Genomic DNA, 12,142 nt, shown 5'->3' on the forward strand with positions numbered 1-12,142 from the left:
TATTGGCATACAAAGTATTTTCCCTGCCCTAAAAATACTGTGCTCCATCTATTCATCCCTCTCCTCCTTCCCTATAGTACACTTTTTTTTAAATCCATGATCTCCTGATACCCCAGTTTTGTTCAACCTAATTAAACAAAATAACACAGCAATAATTATTACTCCCCATTCCCATAGACCATGTGGATGTATCCAGAGGGTAGTCCAGAGAGAGAACTGTTTGTGTTACATCCTCTCACAATATGGACAGAAGTCCTACTCAGAAATTGTGCCTCAAAGCACTGAGATAACTGGGAGAAAGGTGAGCCAGTTGCACGATCACTTTGCTTAGACTTTCACAAAAGTGAAACAGGCTAGAATGCAGTGCAAAGGACATTAAATTTCAAGCTGATAAAGTCTGGCTCAAAGATTTAAAAGCAGCCCAGTCTGCAAAATTCCTAGGTATAATCCACCTGAGGACATCATGATGAGACAATGTTTGGGCTTCTGTTGTTTATTTTTTCTATAAAATCGAGGAAAATGATTGTGAAAAATTGTGCTTAATCAGAGCAGATTTTGATACTGATTAATCTGCATTGTTTTTTAAAGTGAGTGACTTCTAGAACTTGTATTCACTGTTATTCGTAAATTACAAGGTGCTCAGTTAGATTACATGATCTCTTTTTACCTATTTAAATAAATTTTCCTCAGTTCTTATGTACTACAAAACTTTGGTCTTTTGAACTTTAGTTTTGCCTATCAATAAAGTTCAGAGGTCCCAAAGGAAAGAGCCTCCCTTCTGTACTCAGGTGACGAGGGAGGTGTTTATAAAGGAGACAGCACTATACTTTATGACTAATATAAAATTATCATTTGCCAAGGGTTGACTGAGAACCAGGCTCAGTGCTAAATATTTTATACATCTTATTTTGATAAGGATTATTTTTCTAACCTCACAGATGAGAAACTGAAAATTAGAGATGTGAAATAACTTGCCAAAGTCAAATGACATTTGGAGCTAGGATTCAAAATCAGGTCCATGGGACAGATAGTTCATGTCCTCAACTACTATACTAATACTGCTTGTAATTATGGGCAAATTTTGCACAATTATGGAAAGGACTTCCTTTTTCTTTATGCTGTTGTTTCTCAAACTTTAGTGTACCTAGGAATCATTTGACATGTTTGCTAAGAATACAAATTTTCTTGTCCTGTTTTCAGAAATTCCAATTCAATGAGTTCAGTGTTATCCAAATTTGTGTTTTATTATCCAGAATCCTGAATGATTCTCACCTCAGGTGGTCTGAAGTTCAAAGGTTAGAAATCACTGTCATTTTCTCCAAGTATAAGCATTTCATCTAACCTGGGGTATTTTTCTACCTCTCATTTCGTCTTTCAACTACATTTTATATGTCAATTCCTTCGTGAAAGAAGATTCCAAAGTGAAGTTAGCATTGCTAAGAGAAGCATTCAAAACAGGGAGGGGAGGATATTGAGGAAGCAAGCAAGGCCTGTGCACAGTCTCCTGTTTCAATTTTTGGAACACCTTGGACCTTTGGATGGAAACAGATATAATGTAATATCTATCAACTAAATAGCCACTTGTGTGTTAGTTTAACTCTGTCAGCACTAATCAAAATTCCTTCAAAACAAGCTATATAATCTTGTGGTTTTTGCCTTTTTAAGCCTTCACTATCTGTTTGCAATTTGGAGCGCACTTTCAATTTCAGTCAACCCTGTGTCTCTGAGATTGCAATCCCTCAAGACCCCAAACAAATGCTTTTGCTTGCTTTTCTAGCCTCTTCCTCTTGGTCAACACCTTCATGGAATCATTTCCATCCTCCTTAAGCAGATTTCGTTTGAAATTCCTCTATGATCTCCTTTTTTCATCCTCTATTTTTTCAGTTATCACACTATTTTTCATAAATCTAGAGACAAAACAGTCCATTGAATGCCCAATACAACATTGACCAATAAGGTAGTAATGCATAGCTGAAAGACAAGTCAGAGAGAAGAAAACATCTATGGTATAAATATATATCTCATGCTGTAGAACTGCATGTAAGTGAAGGAAGAAGGACACAGAGTAGGTGTGTTGGGATATCATTTTCTAAAAGCTAAAAGTGAATCCTAACAAAGAACAATTGTTGATTGGATGGGTTGCTAATTTTGCATCTAAAATCACGCTTTTATTTTATTCTGCCCTGAAAAAAATAAACTTTGGTTATTTTCATTGATGTCAGAATTTGGCTGATGTTATAAGGAAAGAAATGGGATACTTTGTAAATAACTTTGGGAATATAATGAATCCCTTGCCCCTGCGAAGTTTACAAACCAAAGCTGAATGTCAGCCATTTAAGTGTTCTGTAGAGGGACTTTAAGTCTAGCTGGGAAGATAGACTAGATGCCTTTATATATGTTCTTTTTTATTAACATTTTAAAAGAGAATAAAAATCCTGTTGTTTAAAACAGACAGTTTGTATATTATGGGTATAAAATTGAGGAGTAATGCAGAGGAAGGGGCGCATGCTTTAGAGCCACACAGATCGGACTATGAGTCTGAGATCTCTACTTGCAAGGAGGCCTTGAGTAATGTACTTAACCTCTCTGATCGTCCATTTTTTCATCTGCATAATAGTGATAATAATATCTACTTTTCTGGGGCACCTGGGTGGCTCAGTCAGTTAAGTATCTGCCTTCGGCTCAGGTCATGATCCCAGGATCTGGGATAGAGTCCCACATCGGGTTCCCTGCTCAGCAGGGAGTCTGCTTCTCCCTCTACCCCTCCCCCCTACTTGTGCTCTCTCTATCTCTCTCTCTCAATTAAATAAATAAAATCTTTAAAAAAATAATATCCACTTTTCAGGATTATTAGGATAACATGAAAGAATTTATGTAAATTTATATGTGGTATCTGACACATATGAGCATTTAGAATGTTAGCTCATATAATTCCATTGATGAAGAGATGATTTGGGCATAGGTTTGGAACTTAAAGTACTTTAAAAATCTTTCTGAAGACTAAATTTCTATGATAATACATGGTATGGTTCCCTGGCATTAAAAAAAAAAAAAAAGGAAGAAAAAAAAAAAAAACCCTCACACTTCATCACAATAACATTTGCTACATTAGCACAGACTTCACATTTCAGCTTCCCCATGGAGTTTGGTGAGATTTTCAGCTGCACTCCCCTCCCCAATCCCATTTTATATTTTTATTTTGTTGTTGTCTTCTTAAAAAAGGAAAGTCTGGTTGTGTTGATTATCTGCTATTACTTCCAAATAAGAACATGCTTTCATTTACTGAAATTAGATCCCCATTCACTGGTTGGCACACTCAGGACTGTCTTTTCCAGAGGGTTGGAGGCCTGTTAGATGGCGCACAGTTGGAAATTGGTGGCACTGAGTCGCTGCCAAGGCTGGCAGACCTTTAAGATGGCATCTGGTGACCTTTTTGCTGAGCCCCCTGGGTCCTCCATTTGAGATTTGATGTTCTCAGCAGGGGTGTAATCCAAATCAAATGTGAGATCTGGTGAGTTGGAGTTACATGGGAGGTGGGCCGATGGGAGGTCTCTGCACTGCTTTGGGCAGAGGATGCTACCAGATGCCCTTGCAATGTTTGTTTCTAACCCTGAGACTCTGAGCTCTAGTAGAGGGTGGCACTGTAGGGTTGGTTTGCAGGAAGAGCCCACTGTGACGGGAGACAACTGAACAGTTTTCGCCTCATTTATTTATCATCCAGCAATACAGTAATCCTCTCTAATTGCTGTAGTTCCAGGATGACACTAAACTCTTCACAGCATCCCTAAGAGCAGCAGCTGAGGTCAGAAGTACATATGAAGAAGCTAGTTATGCCTTGCTTCCAAGAGAGTGTTATGGCATTTTTTTTCTTTCTTTTGAAATGGCAAACTTCTGTTTTCAGTACTTCAGGTAGATAGTGCACAAGTCTAGAAGAAAGAACTGTGAGTTTGTGAACAGCGTAACAACCAATGTGTGTTGACAAATTGTTTGTGCTAACAGGCACATGCCATTTCTCAGCTGGGGAGTCATTTCATGATACTTTTAAAGTGCTATGTATGTTTTAAAAAAAAACAGCTTTTACTTTGAACAGATTTAACAGGTTATTTTTGGTTTTTTACATCTACTGTGACTGTTTTAACAGGCAGGCAGATACATTTCACGTTTCTCAGGCAATTCTGTCCTGAGACTGCCCACAAAATGATTTTGAAGGTGATTAAAGCAAAGCTGATTGTTTCAGCCAGAGGAGTTAACTTTCTGCCCCAAACCCATTTTTGCCTTTAAATCTGCACTCCCTCCTCTTCTATTTTCTGCTCCTCATATAATATAAACCTCCATGGATTCTCTCCTGACTCTATTGGCAGTAAGTAGGCAGCTCAGTGCAGTCAGGCCAGCTTAGGTTTAAATTCTGGTTCCACTACTGAAAAGCCATGTACAACTGGACAAATCACATAAACTCTCTGAGTCTTAATTCCTTCATCCTAAAATGAAAATAATACAAGCACTTACCTATAGGGTTGATCTGAAGATTAACTAACTAGTGTATGTGAGTGGCTATAATGTGACTGTCGTGTAGTTAAATGCTCAGTAATATTTTTGCAACCATTGCAAATCATAGTTATTTCTCTTTCTTATGAACTTCAAATAGCACTGATTCTTTGTAATATTCACTTGACATTGATTTATACACTAATTAGGTATGTTTCATATTTATGCAAATTTTATACCAATTTCTTTGAGCATGTTATAGGAATATATCTATGTATTTATCATATATAGACACATAAAAGCGCACATCATATATATAGTCTCACTGAATTTTCACAAATGTGATACACCCTTGCGACAAACACCAAGATAAAAAAACAAAAACAAAAAAAACCAGAATACTGCAGATACCATGGAAGGCCCTAGCATTCCCTTCTGGGCTCTACACCTCCCTAAAAAGGTAACCACTATGTAGAAGCTATCGACCTGACTTCTAGAAGCAAGTTAACTTATTATTTGTATTGTTTTTGGACAGCCAAATGAAATTAAATTTCTTGAGGTCAGAGATCATATGTTCTATGTTTTCTCTCATTGCAAGAATTATTTGTTATATATACACTATTGTTCTCACATTCCCATCTTGCTCTGTTATCATTCTACTGCACCTGTCTGGCAAATCCCAGCCAAATCCCTGTCTGCATCTCCACTAGGACTCCTAGGCAATCCTAGGGAAGAGCATGCACCCTCTCACACTGAAGCCACAAAATTATGGTCTCCAACCTTCATGGCTACTTGGTTGTACCCAGCTGACCTTTTTACTTATTTATCAGCTCTTTTCCACTCTTCATAGCAGTTATCTCAAGCCATCTGCCCTTAGTTCAGATTTCCTTCCCTAGCACTTCCCCCTTGAGAGCCAACAGGTAAGCATACCTTATATATCAAAGAGAAAAGTCAAGCTGCCACCAAATGTACAAATAAATTTGCCTATATCCTCACCTATCTCCCTACCAACCCTACCCTGACGTTTCATTTCATTTCATTCCATTTCATTTATCTCTGTTCTCTCTCATCTCACTTTGTCAGGGTTCATCATATTTCATCAATACTATCCTCTCTTTCCCTCTGGCTCAGTGGGTTCTTCACCACTGGTACTTAATGTGTTAAAGTCCCCACAGTCCTTCAACATGATAATAATAAAGCCCTATCTGAAACCCATATTGCACTCCAGTCACCAATCCTCTCTCTCTCTCCGCTCTTGCAGCCAAACTTCTTCACAGATTATACTTCTGGTATTCGGTTTCTTGGCCCCCTCTTTCCCAAACCTGCTTCAGTCTGGCATCCACCTCCATTAGCTCACAGAAGCTCCTTTGTCAAGATGCCTGTCGACGTTCTTGTGGCTTAATCCAATGGACACGTTTCAGACCTCACCCTTCTCCAGAGCCCCTGACACTGTTGACAATGACCTCTCTCTGGAAACATCCTCTTCACTTTGATTCCAAGACGCCATGCTCCTGGTGTCCCTTCTACCTTACTGAGAATTTCTTCTAAATCTCCTTTTAGAGCTCTTCTGTCTGTAAATCTAGGTGTTCCTCAGAGTTCTTTTTTAGGCCTTCTTTTTGGCCTGTGCTGCCATGACCAAGAGGATTACCATAAAAAATATACACACATTCAAATCATTGACTGTGGTTTGACTTTTTCAAATCAACAAGTATCAGAGCGACTGTTTTATGCTCAGATAATGTGTCATGCTTTAAAATGGATCTTTTCTAGCACTAGGTGTTATACACAAACAATGAATCATGGAACACTACATCAAAAACTAATGATGTATTGTATGGTGACTAACATAACATAATAAAATAAAATAAAACTTAAATAAAATAAAATAAAAGGGATCTTTTCCATTGTATCAGTACTAACAGCTAGAATTTATAGAGTGCTTTCTATAGCTATATTGAAATTGATTTTTCCTGATTATAAAATAATATTTTGTCATGTAAAAAATTTAGAATAATAATGTTATAAGATATTACGGTAATATTCTGAGCTCTACTACCCAGAGACACTTACTGTCCATTTCTGGCATATTTCTTTTTAGATATACTATGTACTCTCGCACATAAACACATATATTATGCACACAAGTTTTACATAGTAGAGATAATTACATTTTTCACTTATTTGTATAACTGGACATGTTCTTGTGTCATTAAAATTATTCCCAACTATTTTCATAGCTTTATAAATTCTATCATATGAACATAGAGTAAAATACTCAACATACTCACCTATTACTAAATACTTAGAGTTTAAAATTTTTCTTCCGTATTTTTTCCCATAATACACAATCTTAAATATTGATTTAGTAGGTTAAACCATTGCAACTTCCTGACTCACTCTTCATATGTTTTTTCAGGTCACCCACTATGTTAATTATGTCTATTTCTATGGCCATTAGCATTTGACTTTCTAATTTCCAAAGAAGTTTCCTAAATTTAAAGCGATGTCTTATATAATTGTTTCGATTTGTGAGTCTTTAGTTATTAAACAAGGTTGAATCTTTTTAAAATTGTGTTTATTATTTGTATTTTTTGAATCATTCCTACAGTTTCTTTTTTTCCTTCTCTTTTCTCTATTTAATACTAAACTTGAGTGGAGGACTACTGGGAGAAAAAGAAGCCACAGGATGAGGCACCTGAGAGACAGAGAGCAGGACTAGAGCTAGCAACCCCCCTTGACTGGAGTTCTTCTTCTAGTTGCAAACACTGAAAATACCCATTAGATTTGTCAGTAAGATATGTGATAACCTGTAGTGTTCATTTTTGATGCTGCCGTTACTTACATTAAGGGTCTGAGAGCAGATGGATAGATTCTCTCTCTCTCTCTTTTTTTTAAAGATTTTATTTATTTATGTGACAGAGAGAGAGAGAGCGAGAGAGGGAACAGAAGCAGGGGGAGTGGGAGAGGGAGAAGCAGGCTTCCCGCCGAGCAGGGAGCCCGATGTGGGGCTCGATCCCAGGACCCTGGGATCAGGACCCGAGCCGAAGGCAGACGCTTAACGACTGAGCCACCCAGGCGCCCCTGGATAGATTCTCTTTATCAATATGAGGAAGAGGGTAGGAGAAGTTCAACTCTGAGAAGATAATAATACAGTCTCTCTATGGTAAATGAGTCATACACAGATAATCAATGTTTACTCTTCATTCCACCATGCTGAGTTACCACTGTTCACACCACCAGACTAACACCTTCTGTTTCTTATGCCAGCCTAGTGTATGCAGAGTCTGCCCTGTGAGTAACAAAGTGCAAAACTGTTTCTTCACAGCAAGGAATATGAGAACCTGAAGGCAGAAACTCAAACAGTACTCCAGAAATCCGTGACTGGTGGTGCAAAGCAGATGAGCAGAGACTCTCCAGCTCCTACTAATCCTACTGATCATCAAATCAATCATAACTCAGATGATAAGGAAGAAAGCAAGCACCCAGAGAACAATCAGAAACCAGAGAACAACCAGAAATTCCTGACAGGAGCACTCAGGAGCAGATTTCTGGATGGCAAAGTGAGTGACAAATACCCAAACTTTTCTTGGTAATTGACCAGGAAAATTCAGAATTAGTTTGGAAACAGATTCACACCACACGCTCTTGTACTAATGGTAATTAATATATTTTGCATAAGATAGACTTGGAGTTCATTTTTTTAAATCTGAAACTAAATTTTTAGGTCATTTTGTATATTGCATCCTGGTTGACCACTAATTGAGTTGGCCAACCTACTCTATCGGCGGCTAACTCGGTGACACTCATACAGTGATCCAAGTAAATGTACATGCAAATTTGGGTTGTGTTGGAGGGGGAAGGTCTGTCTGCTTTAACATTACAGAAAGAGATCATTTATTTTCAAAATCCAATGCAACCATGTCTACATATCAAAAAATTATCAGCCAAAATCTTGATAGAAATATACATCACTGTACTCTGTTAAAAATCAACCAAACAATCCACAACAAACTAACTTGATAATGATGAATCTATATGATTAGTAATTTGTAATTAAAAAGCAAGAATAGCAGCAATTGAAAACTGGATCCAAATCAAGACAAAATTAATGATTCATTGATAACAAAGTACCATTTCCAAAAATTGCTGAAATTGCAATTAGACGGATACATAGAGTAGGAGTTTTGCAGTGCTGCCAAGCATTAAGTGACAGCCAAATATTTTAGTAGAATACTGAATTAGAGTCTGCAGTAAACTCTAACATAACTATTTTTAGTTTATAATTTTAATAGCCCTTACTAAATCACTCAGATACTAGCTAGTCTTTAGTCATCTGAGAAAATAAAAGCCTATGGATTTGTGGTCTTTTGCTCATAAGAACTCTGCAAAGCTTATAATTTAAAGTGGTTAATGGCCCCGCAATGGACCTGAGACCATACTCTGCAAGGTCTAGTTGAACATGGGTCCAGAAATAAAAGTGACTTGCCCAAAACGTCAGTGGCACAGCCTATACTGCAACTAGAACTTTCGAAATCCCCAGGTAATGCATTATTTTGACTTTTTTTTTTTTTTTAAGATTTTACTTATTTATTTGAGAAAGAGAGAGCATGAGCAGGGAAGGGAGGTAGGGGGAGAGGGAGAAGCAGGCTCCCTGTTGACACTGGGCTCCATCCCAGGGTCCTGGGATCATGACCTGAGCTGAAGGCAGATGCTTACCTGACTGAGCCACCCAGGAGCCCCTCTTTTGACTGTCTTATAAGTAGTTCTTGAATTTAAGGCCTGGTTGGAGCGGGATATAGTGCATCTGTAGAGGTGAAATGATCCATTCTGAACTTCTGAAGACCTCTGAGTTTTTACATAATTTTGTCTCTAGCATTAATGTATTTGTTGTTACTCCCCAAGGATGACCTTGGTAATAATATTATAGTAATAAGACACTTTAATATTGCCTGATTACTTTCAGGTAAATTTTATCATTTGCTCCTTGTAATTAACCCCTTGCGGTAGGTACCAGTGTTTTTTCTATCACTATGGTATAGATGATAAAACTGAGGCTGAGAAAAGTTGAAGTCACTCTTAAGTGTAGAGAGATAAGATGTATATACAGGGGTTCTTCTCCAGTCTTTTCCTCCATTTTTAAAAAAGTCATCTTTTTAATTATAAAGTATTGCATACTCATGTACAATATTGGCAGATGGAGAGTATAAGTTAGAAGAAAAGAAAACTCAATGAAAGACAAATAATAATATATTTCTTTCTCTTTTCTCTATACATAGATATAGAATGAGAATCATTATGTATATATTCTTTGTTATCCTGCTTGATTCATTTCATATTAAGAATTTTCACCCTGGCTTCAAAAAATGCATCCTAAGCATCATCTTGAATGGCTCTATGAGAATCATACTCAAAACGAACACTTAAATAGCATTTACTATGTGCTGGGCACCATTCTAAGTTCTTTACATGTATTAACCTACTACTCCCAAGCACCCAAAGAAGTAAGAACTCGTATTGTCTTCAGTTCATAGATGAAGGAACTAAAAAACAAGGTCAAGTGCCTTGCCCAGGTCAAAAGGCTGAGAAGTGGCAGAGCCATAATTAAAGCCCAAATCCTAAGTCCTTAATCACCAATTGTATTTATTCCTTTGTATGGATATAACATGGCTCATTTAACTAATCCCTTACTGATGGGCATTGAAGTCATTTCTAGTTTTCCTCTTATAAATGGAAATTTGTTTCTTAACACTCCCTCTACCACATCAAGCTGTCCATTCCTGGTACAGATCCTGCATTTGCCATTATTGCAGGCAGAATATTCCTTGAATAAGCTGTTCTGGGGCCTCCAAGATCTGGATTCTTTGCTAGCCCTGTAGTGCCAGAGGGAGATGATTTGCCCCTCCCCTCCCACAACTCAATGAGGCTTCTTGTGGGAGACTCAGCAGAGCTGACACCCAGCCACCAAATACAGCAAGACCTCCTGCGGGGTGTGGGGCCTGATTAATTGGTTCTGTCTGCCGAGTGTGTGGTGCTGGCCTGCCAGATGGCAGCCACATTTGTCTGGTACGGAGACCCTCATTACCACCTTGACTAAGTGGTAAATGGAATTCTGCTGCAATGAAAGAAGCAAACCAATCAGAACTCCTTCTAGATCCTTCTCCCTCACACATAGATGAAAATAAGCTTTCCTGCCTGGGATATAACAGGCAATCTGGACTGCCTGAATTTGCTCCAAAAGAAAAGTTGCTGATAAAGACTGAGCTAACGTGGGTGAGGACAGGCAAGTGTGAAACTCTTTTCTAAATTACAGATCAAGTTTGAAGAGTATCATTAGTTAGTAGGAGGTTAAGTAAAGCTGAAAATGCTATGAGAACCCATGGTTTCATGTATCCGAGAACAGCAAGATATTTTAGAAATCAACAAGTACAAACCTTCACTTCAGAAATGAAGAAGGGGAGGCCCAGAAAGCTTAAATGATTAGTTTGAGGTCTCACAAGGCAAGAGCCTGGCTCTTCTCAACAGTAGCCCTAGAATCTTTTTTCTCCAAATTCTGTTCCTTATGTGTCTTTGAAAATACAAATATCATCTGTATTATTTCTCAGAAGCATCAGCTCTGCCTTCTCTCAGAAAATAAAAAAGAATGTGTGACTAGCTACAAACTCAGTAGCACGGTTTCAAAAATAAAGTTAGAGTGTGTTTTTTGCATCTGGCAGCATGAAAATGAAAGTGTTAGTGCTTTAATTTTAATAATTATCATAGCTGATTGGTAATGTGTTCTTTTTGAAGCACTTTTGTGTGTTTTATCTTGTTTGTTCTGTATAGTAGCCTGGTGAGGTAGGTAGAGGCACATGATGTCATCCTCATTTTTAGGCAAACAGACGGACGTCAAGGACATTTCCACTTGGCTGTGCATTGGTAGATTCACCAGGTTCAAAACAGAACCTTTGATCTTGCTCTTCTCCTATGGTCTGTGGCTAACAGAACAGTCTCACAACTCTCCCAGTTACACCAGCAAGAAACCTGGGCATGCTTTCCTCCTCCCTTTCCCTGAGTCTAATATCACTCAGCCCTTTAAATTCTACCCCCATATCTCTCAAAAACACCTTCTTAGTTCTGCTTCCTCTGTCATCATCCTAGTCAAACCACCATAGTACTTCGGCAAGATGATTTTAATTATCTTCAAACTGACTGTCCTTTTCTATGCTTCCCTCTCTGTATTGGTCAGCTATTATAATAATACTACTGTGCAAGAAATCACCCTAGCATTCAGTGGCTTATGACAATAATCATTTATGCTCACATCTGCAAATACGAGCTAAGATAGCTTTTGCTTTTTTTAAATTAGACTTTTCTAGGCTTGGCTCCAGATGGTAGATTTGGTTCAGGTCTGCTCTGTGTTTTTCTTATTGTTCTGAACCCAGTGAGCTCCTCAAAGCAAGTTCTTCTTATGGTAATGGAAACATTTCAAGAGGACAGGCTCAACCACAAGTAAGTTTTAAGTCTTTGCTTGTGTCATATCCATGAAGATCCATCCCACTGGCCAAGGCAAGCCACATGGCAAAGCACAATACCACTGGGGGCAAGGATATATATTCTGCCTCTTTTAGGAGGAACTTCAAAAGTACCCAAGTGTGGCCACTACTTAAAACACTTAAAA

At 38.1% G+C, this 12,142-nt stretch overlaps 1 protein-coding gene across 3 annotated transcripts in view; it reads left to right on the forward strand.

The window, feature by feature from the left end:
* The window catches only part of CUNH1orf87 (chromosome unknown C1orf87 homolog), an 80,253-nt gene that overhangs the window by 11,462 nt on the left and 56,649 nt on the right, over positions 1-12,142 (forward strand). For all 3 annotated transcript variants that reach the window (XM_073896013.1, XM_025871892.2, XM_073896014.1), the window contains exon 3: positions 7,811-8,045. In XM_073896013.1, coding sequence (XP_073752114.1) covers positions 7,811-8,045 — 235 coding nt within the window. The remainder of the gene's footprint in view (positions 1-7,810; positions 8,046-12,142) is intronic.

The sequence above is a fragment of the Callorhinus ursinus genome, unplaced genomic scaffold (genome assembly GCF_003265705.2).
Source record: "Callorhinus ursinus isolate GAN/ISIS: 27379988/994484 unplaced genomic scaffold, GSC_fseal_2.0 scaffold9, whole genome shotgun sequence".
NCBI classification, from domain to species: Eukaryota; Metazoa; Chordata; class Mammalia; order Carnivora; family Otariidae; genus Callorhinus; species Callorhinus ursinus.